The 20,976-nt window shown below is 55.3% G+C and overlaps 4 protein-coding genes across 4 annotated transcripts; 1 reads left to right on the forward strand and 3 right to left on the reverse strand.

Moving 5' to 3' along the window:
* Positions 1–183: 183 nt before the first annotated feature.
* On the forward strand, positions 184–8,963 carry CCMA1212_003921 (Compactin diketide synthase mokB; the record flags this gene model as incomplete). Its single annotated transcript, XM_073701250.1, has 11 exons — positions 184–387; positions 471–615; positions 703–974; positions 1,146–1,488; positions 1,616–1,706; positions 1,831–1,901; positions 1,970–2,055; positions 2,135–2,846; positions 2,914–3,064; positions 3,128–7,721; positions 7,791–8,963. The coding sequence occupies 11 exons, from the start codon at positions 184–186 to the stop codon at positions 8,961–8,963; spliced, it is 7,842 nt and encodes a 2,613-aa protein (XP_073560762.1).
* Positions 8,964–9,371: 408 nt separating this feature from the next.
* Positions 9,372–10,319, reverse strand: CCMA1212_003922 (L-threo-3-deoxy-hexylosonate aldolase; the record flags this gene model as incomplete). The annotated part of the gene is made up of 1 exon (XM_073701251.1): positions 9,372–10,319. The coding sequence occupies one exon, from the start codon at positions 10,317–10,319 to the stop codon at positions 9,372–9,374; it is 948 nt and encodes a 315-aa protein (XP_073560760.1).
* Positions 10,320–15,654: 5,335 nt separating this feature from the next.
* On the reverse strand, positions 15,655–16,483 carry CCMA1212_003924 (Phosphorylated carbohydrates phosphatase; the record flags this gene model as incomplete). The annotated part of the gene is made up of 2 exons (XM_073701252.1): positions 15,655–16,404; positions 16,475–16,483. The coding sequence occupies 2 exons, from the start codon at positions 16,481–16,483 to the stop codon at positions 15,655–15,657; spliced, it is 759 nt and encodes a 252-aa protein (XP_073560765.1).
* Positions 16,484–18,446: 1,963 nt separating this feature from the next.
* On the reverse strand, positions 18,447–20,030 carry CCMA1212_003925 (Protein psi1; the record flags this gene model as incomplete). The annotated part of the gene is made up of 3 exons (XM_073701253.1): positions 19,851–20,030; positions 18,826–19,573; positions 18,447–18,740 (listed from the first exon to the last, which is right to left on the reverse strand). The coding sequence occupies exons 1-3, from the start codon at positions 19,928–19,930 to the stop codon at positions 18,447–18,449; spliced, it is 1,122 nt and encodes a 373-aa protein (XP_073560786.1). The 5' UTR covers positions 19,931–20,030.
* Positions 20,031–20,976: the final 946 nt, after the last annotated feature.

Here is a 20,976-nt window from a genome sequence, read left to right on the forward strand (position 1 = left end):
GGTCGGCTCCCTCATCACTCTCGTAAAGACAACAAGGACTTGACCGTCACCACAACAGCACCATCACCACCATCGCCACCCTCATCGTTCTTGCCTGCGGCTTCATCCTCTTCTTTTGTTGAAAAAAAAGCTTCTTCTGCCTGTCCCGTCCCATACTTCGTGCTCAATATTGCCAACGTCATCATGTCTCAGCCCGCAACTGTAGTTGATATGCCCGCCCAGGCAAACGATGACATTGCTGTTGTCGGATTCTCTTTCCGCCTCCCCCAAGATTTGAATGACGACATGAGCTTCTGGGAAGCTCTGGATAGCCGTCGAAACCTCATGACCAGCTGTCCCGAGGACCGCATGAACGCCACGTCTTTCCTGGACACCAATGCGAACAAGGTACGGTTGCTTCTGTCTCGCCGCTTGGCTCTACGGGGAGAGCGTAATGGGGCGTAATAATAACTTGATGCTTGTGACTTTAGCCGTATGCTCGGGGAGCCCATTTCATCACAGACGACGTCGCTTGCTTTGACGCTCCTTTCTTCTCGGTAACAGCGAAGGAGGCTGCGGCGATGGACCCGATGCAGCGCATGACCCTGGAGACTTCATACCGAGCCTTTGAAAAAGGTAAGCATGTGACGCCAATGGGAATCGTGGATACAATACTCCTCTTCTCTTCTCTTCCTTTTCCGTGGACTAACTGACAATTTGTAGCCGGATTCACAACAGATGCCTTGAGAGGCTCCAAGACGGCCGTCTTCCATGCGTCCATGTTGGAAGACTACGCGCGGTTAATGGCGATGGACCCCGATAACGTAGAGCGCACCACCGTTACCGGTGGCACGGTGCCATGCATGGTACCCAACCGCATCAGTTGGTTCTTCGATCTGCGTGGACCCAGCGTCCATGTCAACACAGCCTGTTCCAGCGGATTGGTTGCTGTTGACATGGCATGTAAGACGTTGCGCAGTGGCGATGCATCATGTGTAAGTGGATGAATAAGCCCCTATCCCCTGTCCCTGTCAGCCCCTTGTCAGTCCCCATTGCCCGAACTAGGTGAATCGGAGAATCCTCAAGGAGAAACGACGACATGATACAGACCCGTCGTAGTGGTTTGATGAACGGCAGAAAGGCTGATGTAACCTCATGCACGACAGGCGCTCGTCACTGGTGCGAACCTGCTCTTGGACCCTACCATTTTCCATCTGTTGTCCTATCAGAACTTCCTATCGCCCGATAGCCGGTCCTACAGCTTTGACCAGCGGGCCAACGGCTATGCCAGAGGCGAGGGCATCATTGCTGTTGTGCTGAAGCCTGTCTCTGCCGCCGTGCGAGATGGAGACATGATTCGTGCTGTGATTCGGGCTTCAGGCTCGAATCAGGATGGACACACTCCCGTCATCACACAGCCCAGCCAGCAGGCCCAGCAGGATCTGATTCAGCACGTCTATCAGCAGGCGAATCTGTCCCTTGCCGAGACGCGATATGTCGAGGCCCACGGTGAGTTCACCATTTGCTGGACGAGGGGATGAAGTCGAGATATGGAAAAGAAAGAAGAAAAGAAAGACAAGAAAGATGAAGAGCCAGAGATTTGCTGACAAAAGGTCTCGTGACCGCCGGAATGCAGGAACCGGAACCCCTGTCGGAGATCCAATCGAGGCAAGAGCCATCGGCCGAGTGTTTCGCAAGTTCCGATCCGAGAAGGAGCCGCTGTACATGTGAGTCCCGTGATTGCCTCACCTTCTCTCCGTTCCAGTTCTTGTCTCTTTTTCTTCTTCGTACAGCCTCTTCTTCAGTTAAGGCACTGCATCATGTCGCTGACACGGCTTGTGATTGTCACAGTGGCTCCGTCAAATCAAACATTGGCCATCTCGAAGGTGCCAGCGGCCTTGCCGGCTTGCTGAAGGTCATCTGTAAGTCTTCAAACCGACTCCTTGTCTGACGTTCCTGGTTGTCTGATATACTGACCTGCAATCTCCAGTGAGTCTTGAGAGAGGCATCATCCCGCCAAATGCGCTCTTTGAGACGATTAACCCTACCATAGACGCTGAGTTCTGGAATATTGCGGTACGCCCAATTCTGCTTTCCCATCATTTCTCACCAAGCGTGGAGTAGCTCCAACTGACTTGTAACCTCTTCTTCTAAGATCCCTAATGCAAGCATCCCCTGGCCTAGCAAAGGCATTCGTCGGGCCTCGCTCAACTCCTTCGGCTTCGGCGGCTCTAATACGCATGTTGTGGTTGACGATGCGCTTTCTTACCTGAAAGACAGAAACCTGCCTGGCAATCACTGCACAGTTGGGACTGCTGGTGACGAGGATGCGGCCAATGGCTGGGCGGAATTGCCGCCATCCCCAGTTTCTGACGACTTCTCCGACCAATCCATTGCTGAACTCAAAAAGATTGCACGTCCCGCGGTAGCCGCTGCTATATCTTCGCCGCCTTCCACAATTGATGGTCTCCCCAGGCTGCTTGTGTGGAGTGCCGCGGATGAGCAGGCAGCCAAACGCGCCCTGCGCGATCAGGAGCTCTTCTACAAGGAGAAGATAGCGGGCAGCCGTACCAAGCTAGATCGCCTTGCCTACACGCTGGCGGCTCGCCGGTCACACATGCTCTGGAGAAGCTTCGCCATTGTCACAGAAGACGGCCGTTCCGAGGCTCAAGATGGCATCGCAGATTTTGATCCTGTGAAGCCCATGAGGAGCTCTCCAGATGCCACGCTGGCCTTTGTGTTTACCGGACAGGGAGCCCAATACACAGACATGGGATGGGACTTGGTCAAGTATCCAGTCTTTGCCGACACGCTCCGGCAGATCGACAGCATCTACCAGAGCCTTGGATGCACATGGTCGATTTTCGGTATGAGAACCGTCCCCATGCTTTGACCCCTCAGACAGTGCTGACGTCCAATTTCCCTAATTTACAGATGAGCTGCGCTCGAGCAAGAACATCAACTTGCCAGAATACAGCCAACCGCTGTCGACGGCGGTCCAAATCGCCCTGCTGGAACTGCTGGCCAGTTTCGGTATCGCTCCCAAGGCTGTTGTCGGACACTCGTCAGGAGAAATTGCCGCTGCGTACGTTATATGTCGTCTGCCGTCGTTGAAAGTCTGCTGACATATCCTCTTTTTGTGTCTTAGCTATGCCATCGGTGCACTGTCATTGCAATCTGCCTGCAAAGTCTCGTACTTCAGGGGCCACCTTGCAGGAAAGTTGAGAGCCGCTAATGAGGCATCCCCTGGAGCCATGATGTCCATTAACTTGGCGGAAGCCAACGTCTCGGAGTACCTCTCCAAGATTGGTGCTGAGGCCAGCTCTGTCTGCGTGGCCTGTATCAACAGCCCTCTCAACTGCACATTGTCCGGTCCCGAGGCGGCTATTGATGCTATCAAAGCGCAAGCTGACAATGATGGCATATTCGCTCAAAAGCTGAAGACTGGAGTTGCATACCACTCGCAGGCAATGGAAGCTATTGCCGACGAATATTTGGCGTTAATGGGATCGCTTGAGGGCGCTTCGCGGCAGGATCCCAAGGTTGCTAGCGGTATTCCCATGGTATCATCTGTCTCCGGCAAGGTGGTGCGGCCGGCTGCTCTGGCGAAGGGTCAATACTGGGTCAACAACATGGTTTCCCCCGTCCGCTTTGCCGATGCCGTGCAGCTGCTGACCCAGGAGCCATCCAAAGTCAAGGTTGGGCTGAGCAACATCACTGATCTCGTCGAGATCGGCTCTCACCCTGCCCTGCGAAGAGTGGCTCAGGATACGATCCGCCAGGTTAGCAACAAGAAGCGCACCATCCGATATAGTGCTGCACTGCAGCGATCTCATCCTCCAATCAAGACGACATTGGAGCTTGTGGGACAGCTGTTCTGCTTGGGGCACAACGTGTCTATAGCCGCTGTCAACCAGACGCCCATCGCTCAGTCTGGCAGCGTCTCGAAGAAGCCTGCCTTCCTCGTCGATACTCCCGAGTATCCCTTTGATCGGTCCCACAAGTATTGGGTCGAATCTCGAATTAGCCGGGACTTCCGCTTCCGTGGCAATGTCAAGGGCGACGTGCTCGGAGCTCGAGTATCCGATTGGAACCCTCTCCTTCCTCGCTGGAGGAATCTGCTGGCCGTTGAATCCATTCCATGGGCTGGCCACCACAAGGTCACCGATACGCTCTTGTATCCTGCAGCTGGTATGTTGGTTATGGCCATTGAGGCTGTCCAGCAGATGATCCCCGACAACCGGGAGGTAGCCGGCTTCCTTGTTAAGGAGGCAGAGTTTCTCAATCCCATCATCATCCATGAGAAGTGGGAGGATAGAACCGAGACCCAAGTTCATCTTCGGCCCTTGAAGACTCGACCGGCAGACGACGAGAATGGCCCTGCGTTTTTTGAGGTGGATATCTTCTCTTATACGCCTGAGGGCTGGAAGAAATGCTTCCACGCCAGCCTCAAAGTCGACTACGAGGACCCGACAAGCCTATATGGCAAAGAACGAAGGCATATTAGCCACGCTAAAGCCCGTGACCAGTACGACCAAGCTGTACAGTCGTGTGCCTTGCCAATTGATTCTGCTACCCTCTATCGTGACGCGGCTGAAGTTGGCCTTCAATACGGAGAGTGGTTCCAACTTCTGCGAGACGTGCGCTGGGACTCGACTGCCACCGCCGTGGCTCGTGTGGATGTCTCCAAGGATAGGTACAAGACCAAGAGCCTAGTTCATCCCAGCGTTCTTGATCAGGCTTTTCACGTGTTGCGAGTGAGCGCCGGTCAGCAGCCGACCGCCAATGTTCCCGCTCGTTTGAAGGACGCTTGGTTTGCCTCCAGCTCCAAGTGGCAGAGCCCCGGGACTGGCAATGTTCGGTGGATGGCGACATCTACTTCGGCCGCTCACCTCGACGGAACCCAGGGTTATGGTGAGCAAGGCACAGTTATTGCCCTAGCTGACGATGGCACTGTACTTTGCACGATCGAGCAGGCTACCACGGCGTCCATCTCCAACAACGCAAAGGCGACGGACAAGAAGTTGCTCTACAGTGTCGAGTGGAAGCCACAGCTAAGCATGCTCCAACCGGAGCAGTTGGGTCGCATCTGCAAGGCTGATTCGTTTGAGAATGACGAAACCGCGATTTTACAGATTCATCAAGACATGTGCTTAGCGCTGGAGCTCTACTCAATCCGAGTACTTCAGAAACTGGACCGAACAAAGGTCCCGGAGGCTTTGACTCGCCACGTCGATTGGATGGAGCACCATATCGGCAACATGAGCCCCGAAAACAGACGACTCGGAGAAACCATCAGCGACGAGGACTTAGAATCCCGGCTTGTTGAGGTCGAGAAGACTCGCCCGGCTTGGAAGCTGTACACTACTTGCGCGCGGAGGCTTCTCGAGATGCTATCAGGAGAGGTAGACCCTCTGCAGGTGGTGTTCGGATCAGACCAGGCAGAACTCTTCTATGCCGAACTCTTCCAGAAGCTTTGCCAGGATGGCCGGCTCCGTGCCTTCTTGGACCTGGTAGCTCACGAGCGCCCTGCTCAACGAATCCTCGAGGTGGGCGCCGGAACTGGTGGCATGACGGGCCACGTCCTGTCTCTCCTGCAGCAGCGCGAGGAACGATTGGGAGGCTCTAGCTTCTCTGAATACACGTATACAGACATCTCCCCGATGTTCTTTGAGCGTGCTCGTGAGCGATGGCCCGATCTTGCGTCTCAGGGTCGCCTGACCTTTAAGACTTTCAACGTTGATAGGCCTATTGATGAACAAGGATTCGAGCCTGGCTCTTATGACATTTGTGTTGCCGCCAGTGTGCTCCATGCCGTCCCTTACCTGGAGAGCAGTCTGAAGCAAGTCCGCAGGGCATTGCGGCCTGGTGGTCGCCTCATCTTGCTCGAGGTCATTGATCCCGAAGATATCGCCACCAACTTTATGGCAGGCCTGGTGCCAGGATGGTGGGTTGCCAAGGAGGACTGGAGGCCTCATTCTGCGGCCATCCCCGAGAAGTTGTGGGATAAGTGCTTGCGGAACAATGGATTCTCGGGCAACGACGTGATTTTCCGCGATTACAAGAGCGAGGCATGCCATATTGTCAGCATCATCCTCACCACAGCCGTTGAAGAGCCCCGGCTGGCTCCTGTGATCCAGCCCAGCAAGCTCGTCATTGTCGTTGATGAGCAGAAGTCATACCTACAGACTCGGATGGCCGAGCTGGTACAGCAACAACTGGATCCTCAAGGGAGCAGGGCTTCAAGTGTCTGTGCCTTCTCCTTGGACGAGCTATCACAGTCTCTCGAGAATTTGACCGAGGACGACACTGTTGTTTGCATAGCTGAAGTCAACAGCCAACCTTTGTTGTCCAATCTTTCGGAACAGAGCTTCAAGAGCCTCCAATATCTGGTGGGCAAGGCATCCAAGCTTCTTTGGGTTACGGGTTGCAGCACAGAGAGCGAAGAATATGCCGACTATGGTGCCGCCCAGGGATTTTTCCGCTCGATTCGGGTTGAGCAGTCCAGCAATCGAATCATTACGCTTGCTATGGAAGGCAAGCTGGAATCCCTCAAGATTGCGCAGTTGATTGAATCCGTGTTCAATGCCAGCTTTGGACCCTCGGCTTCTGACGAGGTGGAATATCTCGTCAAGGATGGCCTCTTGATGACTGGAAGGGCCATCGAAGATGTATCTGGCAATGAGACTCTCAATTCTCTCCTGTCCCACCGGCTTCAAGAGAAGACTTGGTATGATGGGCCAGCCCTCCAGCTCTCTGTCGGCTCTCAAGAAGGAACGAATAAGCTGCAGTTTGTCCGAGACAGGCAGTATGAAAGTAAGCTGGCGCCCAGCGAGGTTGAAATTGACGCCAGGGCATGGGGCGTTGATCAAAGAGACGTGCAGACCGCTTTGGGACGCCGGCAAGAGGTTCACAGGGGCATCCGATTGGGAGTTGACTGTGCTGGTATTGTTACCCGCGTTGGAACAGCTTGCGAGTCGATCAACCCCGGAGACCGAGTCTGCATGGTAGTTTCAGGATGCATGCGGCAATATCCTCGAGGAGACGTGAAGGCTGTCTGCAAGATTCCAGAGTCAATGTCTTTCGAAGAAGCCACGTCTGCTCTCATCCCCGCGATGACAGCTTATCATGCCCTGGTTGACGTTGCTCGCCTTGTCGACGGAGACAAGGTTCTGATTCATGCGGCTGCTGTGAGTGCCGTGGGCCAGTTTGCCGTTCGCATCGCTCAGATGCAAGGTGCCCAAGTCATTGTTACCTACTCGACTCCACTGGAGCGAGACGCGCTGAAGCAGATGGGTCTGGCGGAGGACCACATCGTCGATAGCAGCACCATTACCTTTGCCCAGCGCGTTATGGAGCTGACTGGCGGAGAGGGAGTGGATGCTCTTTTCAATCTGCTTGCTGAAGATGACATTATCCAGGCTTCATATGAATGCCTGGCTTCCGGCGGTCGCTTCCTGGAGATGAAGCGCCCCAACGCCGTTACTAATGCTAGTATTCCCATCGGCGTCTTTGACCGAAATATCAGCTTCTCCATTATTGACATTGTCAACCTGAATCCCAAGACGACTGGTAGGCTGTTGAAGAAGACGATGGAGCTCCTCGAACAAGGCCGCATTGGACATGCTCAGCCATTACGCACTTTCAACGCCTCAGAGGCCGAAAAGGCTTTCCAAGAGCTTCAGGGAGGCGGAGCATTGGATCGTGTAATTATCATGCCACAAGCTGGCGATGTGGTACCGGTGAGTAGTCTGATAGGATTAGACAGCCCTCTTCATGACGAGGCGCACATACTGACTCTTTCCCAACAGAAACTCATCCAGGAGCAAAGAAGCTGGAGGTTCGACGAAAACGCGTCATATATGATTGCTGGAGGCTCCGGTGGTCTCGGCCGAGGCATTGCCAGGTGGATGGCTGACCGCGGAGCCAAGAACCTGATTCTGCCATCCCGATCTGGAGCTTCTTCCAAGGCTGCTAGACAAACAGTGGAAGAACTGACAGCTCGCGGCGTCAACGTTGTGGCCCCCAAGTGCGATGTATCTTCGGAAAAAGAGCTTGCTGATCTTCTGGACGTGTGTGCTCGCACCATGCCGCCCATCAAAGGCTGTATCAACGCAGCCATGGTGCTGCAGGGTGCCGTCTTCCAGGATAGCATGACGTTTGCCCAGTGGGAACTCACAATGCGATCCAAGAGGCAAACGTCGTGGAACCTACACCGGCTCCTGCCAGCGGACCTTGACTTTTTCATCATGCTGTCCTCACTTGCTGGTGTCGTAGGGCAGCTGGCCAGTGCAAACTACTCGACAGGCTGCTCATTCCAGGACGCCCTTGCGCGACAGCGTCTTGCTCGGGGCCAGGCAGCCCTGTCTCTCGACATTGGCTGGATGCGCAACATTGGTATTGTCTCCGAGACAGGCGAGTATCAGAAGCAGCGCGAGTCGTTTGACGACATGAAGCAAGTGGACGACGTCGAGTTGCTGGCCCTGCTTTCGGTCTTCTGCGACCCAGGCGCTCCTCAGCCCCCCATTGTGTCGGAGGCGAGGGGCCAAGTCTTGTTCGGCCTCAAGACCCCGATCGATTGTCTGGCCCGAGGCCGCAACCCGCCGCAGCTGATGGACAGGCCCTTCTTCGCCTCCTTTTCCGTGACGGCCGCCTCAGGCGTCTCAGCAGGCGTAAACGCCAATGCAGAGGCCGCTGTGGGAGTTCGTTTCCGACAGGCTTCGGACTCTGGAGAACGCACGCAGGTCGTGCTGGACGCCCTGGCTGGCAGGCTCGCGCGTGCCATGTCCATTGCGACTGGCGACGTCGAGCTGAACAAGTCGCTGTCGCACTATGGCGTGGACTCTCTGATGTCTGTTGATTTGCGCAACTGGATTTTGCGGGACTTTGGTGCCCTGCTTACTGCTTTTGATATCATGGGCGGCGCCTCGATTTCCAGGATTGCGGATATGATTGTTGAGCGCAGCACGGTTGGGAAGCTGTAGGAGTAGAGTGCGTAAGGTAGCTGCACTAAGATGATTGGTAGGCATATGTTTTAGGGAGCCAAAATACACTCTCGACGTCGACTCGAAGCTTTCGTCATTTGACTTCGTGACTCTATACCTAGGGAATGGCTATCCAGCGCCCCAGATTAGCTATCCAGCACCCCAAGGTTATATATACAGGATAGAAAGTTGCAGGAGATTCTTTATATTCTACCTACTAGTGATTAATAGCAGCTCCTACTAAGACTAGAATAATATAATAAGAGTAGCAGAGAGTAGACTCTCTTATCTTATAATATTAGCCGCAGTGGTAAGGGTCATTAGGTTGCTGGGATGCTGGATAGCCAAGTTGGGGTGCTAGATAGCCGCTCCCTATATCTATTACTACATACCTGTACAACCCAATGCCTACAAGGACTTTTCAATCTCCATGGCCTCTCGGATGCCCTCCTCGATGGCCGAGACACGCGCCGGCTCCAAGCGTTTCAGGGGCCGACGAGGAAAACCCCCATATGAGTAATAAGTTTGGATGGCGGACTTTGTGCCTGCGATGGCGGCCTTTGTGAGGGGCCAGTCGCCGCGGCTGAGGACCTTTTGCAGCTTCTCGGCCTCGTCCTTGTGGCCCTGGGAGTAGAGATCCCAGACCTTGACGCACAGCTTGGGCATGACGTTGGCACCTCCGGCGATGATGCCGCTGCCGCCGCTGACGAGGGTCTGCAGGGTGAAGTCGCACATGCCGCCAAAGGCCATGTAGCCGGAGCCCTCGCGGAAGGGCGTTTTTGCGTCTGTGGCGAGGGCGACGCGGGTGAGCTTGCCGGTGTTGCCGCAGGTGAACTTTGTGCCGACGATGTTTTGGTGCTGGGCGAGGCGAATGAGCAGGTCGCTGTCCATGTCGATTCCCGAGACGGCGCCGGGGTAGTTGTAGAGGACGATGGGGATGGGGCTGGCGTCGGCGACGGCGACGAAGTAGGCGTAGATGGAGTCCTCGTCTGTCTGGGCGCGGTAGTAGGACGGCGGGAGGACGAGGGCGGCGGCTGCGCCGGCGGCGGCGGCGAGCTTGCAGAGCTCGATGGTGCCCCTGACGCTGCCCTCTGTGGCGCCGAAGAGGACGGGTGTCGACGTGAAGCCGGCGGCGTCGAGGGCGTCGCGGGTGGCGGATAGGACGGCGATCTTCTCTTCGCGGGTGCAGTGGACGGCTTCGCCGTTGGAGCCCATGACGACGAGGCCTGCGAGGCCGGCCTTTGCGAGGCGCTGGGCGTGTTGTTTGATGGTGGGGATGTCGATGTCTTCTGTTTCAGGGTCGAAGAAGGTCATTGTCGGGGCGTAGATGCCGCATGGTAGGGATGGGGGGGCCATGGTTGTATGTGGATGGATGTGTGGTTGGATGATGGAGGGGAGAGAAGTGTATGAAGAGGATGTAAGGGATATAGAGAGAGATGGGAGTTTGGAGTTGATGGTGAGGATGACGAGGTCGAGAAGGAGGAGGAGGAGGAGGAGCACACGCGGAGACGGGACGGGATGGATTCGAGGTTGTAAATATATTCTCTAACAAAATGGATCCCGAATCGAGAAGCTCTATATATGGAAAGCAAAGAACGCATTGGTTCGTCTCTGGGGCGAAAAGAATAGCCGCTTATAGCCACCGGACATGGAGGAGGAGGGATGTGTCTTTCGGAGGGGAAGCCACCGAAGAGGTGCGATTCCGGTTGGTGCGGCTCGGCCGACTGACCCCGACTGCACGAGGACGTACGGAGTAGGTGCGCTTGAGATCCGAAGACGGCGGTCGAAGTCTTGGAGGAAAAGGACACAATTGGAGAGGATTGGACCGGCATTCGATGTAGAGGCAGCTTAGCTTGATGAGAGGCGTGGGGTTTGTTCTGGGGGAAGATGACCACGGGAGATGCAAACGAGTGGGGAAAAAGTATGAGTACAGCCGGAGATGATGGCATATTGAAGATGCTGCTATATAATTGGAGGATAATTCCATCTTTAGCCACTTCCACCATTTACAAGAGGGGTCTACGATGGGATCGAAGCCAAGGCTGCTCCGCTGAATGTACTTGTACTTGGTTAGCTCGAGTTCATCCCGTCGGTAGTTCGGCAGTACGGTTATATTGGATGGGAGGGACTGATTCGCTGGAGACGAGTCGGGTTTATTCTGCCCGACTTGACGAGATGGAGGTTGATACTCAGTTTTTGACGGGTCGGAATTGTGTGGTGGTGGTGGTATGAGAGGGATGCTTGCTTGGCCATCTGTCTGAGCTGAAAGCCTTTGGGCTCGGGTTGAACGATGAATCTATGACAATAGACGGGAAATTGAGGAATGAAGACGCAGGTTGGGACGTTTGAGGCTGCGTGATGCGGGGTCGTGAATGGTTAACGCGGGGTAGATGAAGCCCGGACCAGCAAGGAGATGGAGGTGAGATGGATGATGGATGATGGCTCTCTCTTCACTCATCGCCTGAGATGCTGCAGCATGTATGTACATGTAGGTATGTGTGCATATGCGAGCACTCAGGGACAATCACCGCATGGTGATCAACTCTTCGTGAAGCATCAACATACTGTTCGCAAGCTCATACAAGTTCGACAAAAGAAGAGTTACCGTCATGTAGATAAAAAAAGACGGAATTCATAGCGAGGATCCCAAAAGCCTGTGCCCCGGCCTTTCTTTATCCCTCCAATTGCTGCCCCGCCAAATGCCCCTCAATTCCTCCGTCCTGCATGTCACCGCATCGGAAAGCTGCCTCGCGAGGCACGGGATTCGCAAGGCTGTCGACTGTTGTCCCTCCACGTCTTTTTATATTGTGACGGCGTTTTCTGATTCCTCTTTCACTCATTTCTCTCCATGATACTGGTTGCCCGTTGTCGCGCACCGCCTTCTATAACAGTACAGACAGACATTCAAAGACACACATCCTCATCATGGCGGCCCCTCTCAACGTGCTGATGGTAATTGTCCCAAGCTTCCCCAAGACTCATACGGCCCATTGGCTGACACTGGATGATCAATACACAGGTCGGCACCGGCGAGTACACGACCGGCTTCGTGGGCGGCGGTGCTTCCGGGTCCGACAAGAAGGTGGGCGTGGTCGGCCTCACGCTCTTTGACCTGCGGCGACGAGGCAAGGTCGGCAAGCTGGGCATGGTTGGCGTCAACGGCACCAAGTTCCCTCAGATCCGTATGTCTGATGGCCTTGAAAGATGGTCGTGAAAGGAGACTGAGACAGAGATCAGGGGAGCACCTGCACAAAAACATCACCCAGGTCTACAACAACCTCGACACCTCGTTCGACTCGTTCCCCGACAACAACACCGTCGACCCCGACGCCTACAAGGCCGCCATCGACCAGCTCCAGCCCGGCGACGCCATCACCATCTTCACCCCCGACCCGACGCACTTCCCCATCGCCCTCTACGCCATCGAGCGCGGCCTGCACGTCCTCATCACCAAGCCCGCCGTCAAGCTGCTCGAGCACCACCAGGAGCTGTCGCGCCGGGCCAAGGAGAAGGGCGTCCACGTCTTCATCGAGCACCACAAGCGCTTCGACCCGGCCTACTCGGACGCCCGCTTCAAGGCGCAGTCGCTCGGCGACTGGAACTACTTCTACTCGTACATGTCGCAGCCCAAGTCGCAGCTCGAGACGTTCAAGTCGTGGGCCGGCAAGGAGTCGGACATTTCCTACTACCTCAACAGCCACCACGTCGACGTCTGCGACTCCATGGTCCGCCAGCGCGGCTACCTGCCCGTCAAGGTGTCGGCGACGTCGTCGACGGGCGTGGCCACGGGCCTGGGCTGCGTCGACGGCACCGAGGACACCATCTCGCTGCTCGTCACCTGGGAGCTGCAGGGCCAGCCCGGCAAGCGCGCCGTCGCCGTCTACACGTCGTCCTGGACCGCGCCCCAGCGCGCCGGCGTCCACACCAACCAGTACTTCCACTACCTGGCCCGCGACGGCGAGATCCGCGTCGACCAGGCCCACCGCGGCTACGACGTCGCCGACGACCGCGCCGGCCAGATCCAGTGGTTCAACCCCTTTTACATGCGCTACGCCCCGGACGAGGACGGCAACTTCAACGGCCAGACGGGCTACGGCTACATTTCGATTGAAAAGTTTGTCGACGGCTGCCGGGCGGTGAATGAGGGCAAGGCGACGCCGGCCGATCTGGACGCCAAGGGACTGCCGACGCTGGACAATACGATTGCCACGACGGCCATTCTGGAGGCTGGCCGGCGGAGCATTGACGAGGGGCGCGAGGTGCAGATTGTGGTGGAGGACGGCGTGTGGAAGCTGGTGTAAGGGGGGTGATTTATTCTAATGATGAATGAACGAATACATGAACGAAAACTCGAGTCGTTCGGATGCCTGATGTGAAGTCGTCTTTTTGCTGGTTGTCGTGGTAGATGTTGTCTTGTAAGTGGGGGGTTGCATGTCTTGAGGTATAGGTAGATGGAAGAAATGGTGAACCCACTAGCAGCAAAATTCTATATCTTACACTCACCACAAAGCCCAACCATCACCACTCCATCACCTCATAACCTCCTCTAACCAACCACAATAGGTCCCAACAACCCAGTATAATACGAGAACAAAGCATCATCCAAACAAAATGCCAGACGACAACCTCTTCCCCAACCAGCCCTCCATCTCCAGCCTCCTCACCCAACTCCGCCGCAGCACCCTCACGCCCCGCAACCGCCTCCAGTCCATCCACGCCGACGCCTCCTTTGTCGCCCAAGTCGCCTCTGCATTTCCCTCCTCCTCCACTTCCTCTTCCCGCTCCTCTCCATCATCTTCGTCTCCTGAAACGAGAGGCGCAGGGAAGAGGGGGGAAAGAAAAAAAAGGCCGCTGGTGGCCAACGAGCGCTGCGGAAGCTGGTACATTCCTCCCGAGAAAAAGGACGGCAGCGCGTATTTCAAGAGCACGGATGGGCACGAGCGGGCGTGGAAGTTTAGCACCAGGAGGTTGAATTTGCATTTGATTGACATGATTGAGGAGAATGACGGGTGCGTGTATATTCTGCTGCATTCTCTCCCGCCTCCCTCATTCAATCTTCTCTGGTAAATCTCAACCATGGAGCTCGGCTGACACGATATATACGCCAGCATCATCATCGTAGACTCTACCCGCCGCGGCAAACGCAAGTCTCTCTCACCTCATTTTCATAACGGTCTTACATCATATACTAACAATCCCAACAGGAATGCCAGACGCCCTCTCCACCACAATCCCCATCTGGTGCACCGTCCTCAACCTCGCCCTCCTCCCAACCCACCCCCTCTCCTCCAAGCTCTTCCTCCCCCCCTACCTCCCCTCATCAACACACTCCCAAATCACCGCCCTCATACCCTCCTTCCTCTCCTCCCTCCAGCAACTCAACCTCAACCTCCCCACCTCTCTCACGAAACCCCTCCGCCCGCTATGGATCACGCAGGAATCTTCCCTCCCCCCACCCCCTGACTCGGAGGACGAAGATGAAGAAGAAGAAGAAGAAGAAGATCAGGGCGTCATATTCGAGGACTACAGACCCGTGATTTGCTGCACCGCCAGCAGGAGAGTTGTAGGCAGCGAGGTCGACGAGGGGGGCTACATCCAGGGCGCAGGCGACGACACCGAGAACTGGGCCATGGGGCTCACGCCCGACGTCTTTTGGGCCAACGCCGAGGCGCTCCTCTCCGCTCCGGAAGCGCAGCTGCCCGAGCTCATTGCCAAGTTAGTCCAAGAGGCCAAAGTCGCAAAGACTGCTCCCGGCGATGGCGCTGAGGACCAGGCGAGTCTCCCGAGAAAGCAGCTCACGCCGTACATTTCTGTGCGAGCTCTATCGCCCCTCGACCTCTCACCACCACCACCACCACCACCACCACCACCACCACCACAATCGTCTTCAACAAGAGAAAAGGAAGACAAGGCATCAAGGGAATGCCTCATCCTCCTCACCGAAACCCCAACCCCCAAAGACTCATGGCCCCTCTCCCCAACCCTCCTCCGCGTCGGCCTCGGCAAGCACAAGACCGCCAGCCGAAACCTCCGCCTCGCCCTCCCCGAAATCTGCTCCTTTGCCGCCAAGTTCCTCCTCGAAGCCGACAACAACAACAACAACAAGCCACCACAACAACTCGGTGATCCCGCTGTAGACGAAGCGAGCGGCAGCGGTAAGAAGCAGCAGCAGCAGCAGCAGCAGCAGCAGCCTCAGATTGTCGTCGCCTGTGACTCGGGCAGAGACCTCTCCGTGGGCGTCGCCCTGGCCCTGTCGTGCTACCTCTTTGACGACAAGGGTCGTTTCCGCGTGCCCGATGATGAGAAGAACGTGTCCTTTACCAAGACGTTGGTCAAGATGCGGCTGGGCGCGGTGATGACGGCGTATCCGGAGGCGAATCCGAGTAGGAGCACGCTGCAGAGCGTGAATAGCTTCCTGATGGACTGGAGGAGCTAGCTTTGCACACCTCTAATCTTCGCATATATAGAGAAGGGGGACGGAGAGAAAAAAAAAAAAAGATACATCAGTTTCAACAAGCGTCAATTCGTTGCGTCATATCTATTCGTATCTAGCTTCTGCCCTTGTCGACCTTTCTGTCCCATGCCTTGTGGCCCTGTATGAACCACACGCCAACAAAGCCACGAAACCCTCGAGTGCCCAGCTCCCAAGTACCTCTGATATCATAAACCCACGTCGTAAAGCAGTGAAATCTTACACCTCGCCATTCTCAATCTTGGCCAGCGCGGCCGGAAACTCGCTCCAATCCCGCATAATCGCCACCGCGCCCGCCTCCCTCAGCACCCCCTCCATCTCGTCCTTCTTGCTGTCCGCATAAGGCCCCACGTACCCAATCGTCTTGATGCCCGCCCTCGTCGCGCTCAGCGTCCCGCTCTTGCTGTCCTCGACCGCGACGCTCTCCTCCGCCTTCTTGCCCAGCTTCTGCAGCGCGTGCAGGTAAATCGCGGGATCCGGCTTGCTCGTCGGCTTCTCCAGCGACGACGCCGCCGAAAACACCACGTCGCCCTGGAAGAAGCGGTCCTGGCCGACCTTTTCAATCGACGCGCGCACGCGCCGCAGCGCAGACGACGACACCACCGCCAGCTGGTACTTGCCCTTCTTCTGCAGGGCCTCGAGCTGCTCGTCGACGCCCGGGCAGGGCCTCAGCGAGGCCTTGAGCTTGGCGATGACGGCGTCTTCCTCCTGCAGCACGTAGCGCTCGAGGTCCTCGGGCGAGATTTCGATGCCGTGCGTCTTCTGCAGCGTCGTGAGCATGCCGCGGAAGTTTTGGCCGACGAATTCATGGATGAGGGTCTCGCCGGTGAAGGAGACGTGGACGTTGCGCTCGGCGCAGATCTTGTTGATGAGGTCTGCGCAGGCCTCGAAGGCGAGCTCCTCGGAGAGGACGAGGGTGTTGTCGCAGTCGAAGAGGATGGCTTTGATCTGGCGGAGGGGGTTGGTTTGCTTGGTTAGCTGTGCTGATGGGAGGACCAAGCAGGGAGGTGGATGGGAGGGTAGAGGGGACTTGGCTTACTTCAGGCATCTTGAACAATTGATGGGTGTTATAATCTTGGAGAGGGATTGGAGGAAGAAGAGCAACGAAACAATCGAGCCTGTGTCACACCGACTTGGATTTGTCTATGGAGGAGAAAGAACAGAAGTAGAAACAAGAAGAATCAAAAGGCAAGGCATCAAGTATATAAGCCATGGAAAGAGCAAGGCAAGGAAAGCCAAGCCCAACTCCGGCTCCCCCACACCCGTCACTGAAAAAAAAAAGGGCACCGCACCTCAGCCAATCTAAAGGAGACGACAAGGCTGTACAATTACCTCATGTGATACCCGGCGAGGGAAATACATGGACAATTCATCCAGACGTGTCCGACGACTATTTGCACAGTCTCGCTTGCAGGACAGATGGATGTAGTATTTCCCGAATCTTGTTTGGTTTCCGTATTACTGATGGCTAAGCTAGTAGCTACTAGTTGAAGTCACCTTGAGGACCTACCTACCAAACCTAGAATCACAGCGTGTCAACGAAGACTCCAGAAGCACAGTGAAACTGATCATGGACTGGGTATTTTCCCATCCAGCTTCACATGCCAAACCCATTCCCAACGCCCAGCAAACTACATGCTCTTCTACACTCTCCTCTACAACTACAGTACCTACCTACCTACCTACCCAGCCCCTTACCTAGCACCCCCCTCCTCCGAACCATCATCATCACCAACCCCGTCCGTCCATCTCATCATTCAATCAGTCAATATACCTCCCCCTTCGCCATTTTACCTGCTTTTCCCCCGCCGTCCCTTGTCCCCTGCCCCTGTCAAACAGTCCCTCTTACCCCTCCCCCTCGCAGCCCACAGTGTCGTCATCGCCCCTCCTCCACCCCTGCCAAACAAACCAACTCTCTCCACGCTAATTCTACTCAAAACAACTCAAGCCCGTCAAGATGAGCTCCAAGTTGTCACTGCAACTGTCAACATTGTACCTCCGGATAGCAACCTCCCCGAGCTCTACCTACCTTGTACAAAGTGGAAGCTTCCGACAGGACATTCCTCTCATCTCTCCCTCAACTTGAACCAACACCACATAGCATGAACAATTTCTGATTAATGCAATACGCTGGGATCCTCAGCATGATCATGCCTCCAACTTGCTCGTGACCAACGCCTTGAAACGCAGCCTCTCGCAGCTCGACACGCCCATGGTGGCTGAGACCCGGCATGTAAGGGCTCTCCAGTACATTACCCGCATTTCCCCAGGTTGTACATCACAACAGCCAAAAGTGACAACGTGGAAACAAAATGACGGACACATGGTCAGTTGAAATACTTGCAGTGTAAAGCTATATACAAACATATACAAAAGTCATGGTCACATCAGGGCACGCGGTGATAAGACAGCTAGAATACCAAGCTACGGAGACGCGCAGTGTATCAAAAGCATCGACATTTTCCTCCGCTGTCAACCAAATCCCCGGTGCTGCATCACCGCAACACCGGCTTCGACATCGACGTAGTGTGTATGAATTCATCGCAATTCCTCAGCTACAAATCCCGGGTGATATCGTCTCACTCGCGTCAACAAAGAAATTCCACCGCGTGCCTTGAACTCTGCCAGTGATGCATCCATAAACGCCTCTACTCCTGGGTGAATGTCTCTTGACATTACAAAATGTGATTGCAGAAAAGAACAAACAGAAAAAAGCAATAAAAGGGGAAAGGGGAAAGGAAACACGCCGGCTTCTCATCGTCATCGTCAGCGGCATGTGACGGCTGTTAGGGTGTGCCTGATTGCTCGGACATTCATTCCCGACCTTGTCAAAGAAGGTCGCGCGACTCGGTCCTTGAGGTCCTGTTCATGTCCCGCATACCAAGCCCTCTGTAGTTGTGTTTTGTTTTTGTCCTTTTTGTTTTTTTTTCTCGTCTTTTTTTCTTTCTCCTTGAAAGTGGGATTCTTTCAGGCACTGCAGACACGCGTTTGAAAAGCGTCCGGTTGCGACCTTACAAGATCTCCTTGAGCTTTTGCTTTTGCTCCGGCGTCAGGCTTGTAGGGAAGTTGACCTTGTACCGGACGACAAAGTCGCCTCGCTGGCCGGGCTTCTTGGACAAGGGCATGCCCAGTCCGGGATACCGATCTTCGCTGCCGGGCTGCGTGGGACCGGCCTTTTCTATGCTGATCTGCTTGCCGTCAATAGTCGAGACCACCCGCTTCCATCCGGTCAAGGCCTCCTTCAAGTCCAAAGTGACTGTGTGCACAATGTCATTGTCCTCTCGCTTGAACAAGGGATGCTCTTTCTGTAGCCAGTTGGTCAGCGACTCAATTCGAATTCCAGAGATTCATCATTCGGCATAGAATGGGCAAGTTCGCCTGATGACTTACCTCTTCGACAATAAAGTGCAAGTCCTGTCTACCACCCTCTACTTGGTCACCAACTCCGTTGAACTTGATCTTGGAGCCCTTCTTCAAGCCGGGCTTGATGGGCACTTCCAAGATCTGGTCGGTCTGCACGCGCTTGCCAGACTCATCAAACGTCTTGCGCTTGATCTTCATCTTCTTGGTAGTTCCGCTGTGCAGCTCCTCAAGAGTGAGGGGCAAGGGCCGCTCAACCGTCGTAATCTCGGGCGTAGGCTCGCGCCTGGGCTGGGCATCTGCAAAGTTGGATCTCGTCCTTGTCCGGCTGGGCCGCGGGCCGCCGGCGCCGCCAAACGACGAGAAGAAGCCAAAGTCGTCATCGTCACCGCCGCCGCCGCCGCCAGTGTGCATGCCGCCGCTGCGCGTAAACTCGGCAAACAGGTCCTCGGGGTTCATGAAGTTGTAACCCTTGCCGCCGCCGCCGCCCGTGCTGAAATGGAAAGTCCGGGCACCGCCGCCTCCGGGCATGCCGCCGCCAAAGTCGAAGCCGGCGAAGCCACCAGGCATGCCGCCGGCAAACGGGTTGGCGCCTGGAGTCGCGCCCTCGGGCGGAGGGGCACCACCCCGCAGCAGGAACTCGAGGCCATACTGGTCGTAGATCTTGCGCTTCTCCGGGTCGGACAGGATCTCATAGGCTTGCGAGCACTCCTTGAACTTTTCCGAGGCGTTGGGGTTGTCCTTGTTCTTGTCGGGGTGCCACTTCAGAGCAGCTTTTCTGTTGCGCGGGCTGTGGTCAGCATCGTGAATCAACCTCTTGTGCCCGTCCGGGGTCGTGTGAGCTGGTAGGTACATGTAGGCGGGAAGCTGTGTGTGGGGGATTGTACCAAGTACCAGGTAGTGCCATGCCAGTAGGTATGTAGCCGTTTGGTGGCCCAATTGCCACCCAGCGCCGCCAGCTTGTTTTACGCCCAGGTATGACGACAGACAAAGGCCGCGGGCAGCCAAAGCAAGGAGATGAGAGCGACAACAAGGAAAAGAAAACCTTGACCTACCTGTATCCTTTCTTGATCTCGTCCTGCGACGCGTCGGGCTTGACGCCCAGGGTATCGTACAGCTTGGTCTCCTTCACCATGGTGATGATGGAAATGGGTCGGGGAGCTCTCTAGCAGCAGTGGGGGGCCGAACCCAGCTATTGCCACGGGAAGTGAAGCGTCAGAATCGATGCAAGACACGAGCCGTGAAATTTGTCGTGTTTCGTCAGTAAAATGCAGCAAAAAGAGCAGGCAAACAGATGACGATATCGCTCCTTTTGTTTGGATGAATTATCGTGGAGATGGGGGGGGTGAAACGGTTGAAAAGAAAAAGAGGTGAAAAGGTAGAGCAGCGTAGAAGAAAGAAGGAATCGGGCTGTACCTAAAAGATCAGGTCGGGTAATAATGGAGGGGAAACTGGGGAGAAACAAAAGTGAGAGCGGAAAATCCAAGAGTGAGAGAACGAGCAAGCCCTCGCCTGCTACTAATATTGCCTCGGGGCCTGCAACTTGGTCAGGCTACTGTACAAGCAAAGGTGAGCCGGTGGTGGGGCCGCAGCCAATTGCTGGGACCTTGTAGAAGCTTCCCGGCCACCAAGCGATGACGCACGACAGCCGTGATGGAACAAGATGAGTGTCGAGGGCTGTTTTTTTTTTTTTTTGTCGCTTCTTTGTCTTCTTTTTTGGATCGGCGGAGATGATAAGTAGGAGGCTGGCTACAGTATGTCACCGAGGCGCTTTCTGCCTGCAGGGCCAGTTGATGACGATAATGACGACGGTCGGAAAAAAAGAGAAGCAGGGACGTGTTGATGATATATGTACTCGCACGAACCTCAAGGTAGGGGAGCACTCGGCGATGCGGGATGGCCGCAATCTCTGCCATTATTCACACTCAAAAGAAACACCGATAAGAGGCAAAACCAGGAAGTAAAAGCGCAACAACGGCGCCATGCAAGATGAATGTGATGTGATGCGGAAACCGGCCTTGCAGCGTGCAGCTTCAAAAACACGCAGCAATAGAATGGCAAATCTATTTCTCCCTACCTACACCTACGTACGCTGTGCTAATGCAGATTGGAGGAGACAAAAGAAGGGGTCCAAGAAAGAGAGGGGATGCCGACAATCAAGGAGAAGCCAACAAATCCCTT

This window comes from Trichoderma ghanense, assembly GCF_004382785.1.
Source record: "Trichoderma ghanense strain CCMA-1212 chromosome Unknown scaffold_3, whole genome shotgun sequence".
NCBI classification, from domain to species: Eukaryota; Fungi; Ascomycota; class Sordariomycetes; order Hypocreales; family Hypocreaceae; genus Trichoderma; species Trichoderma ghanense.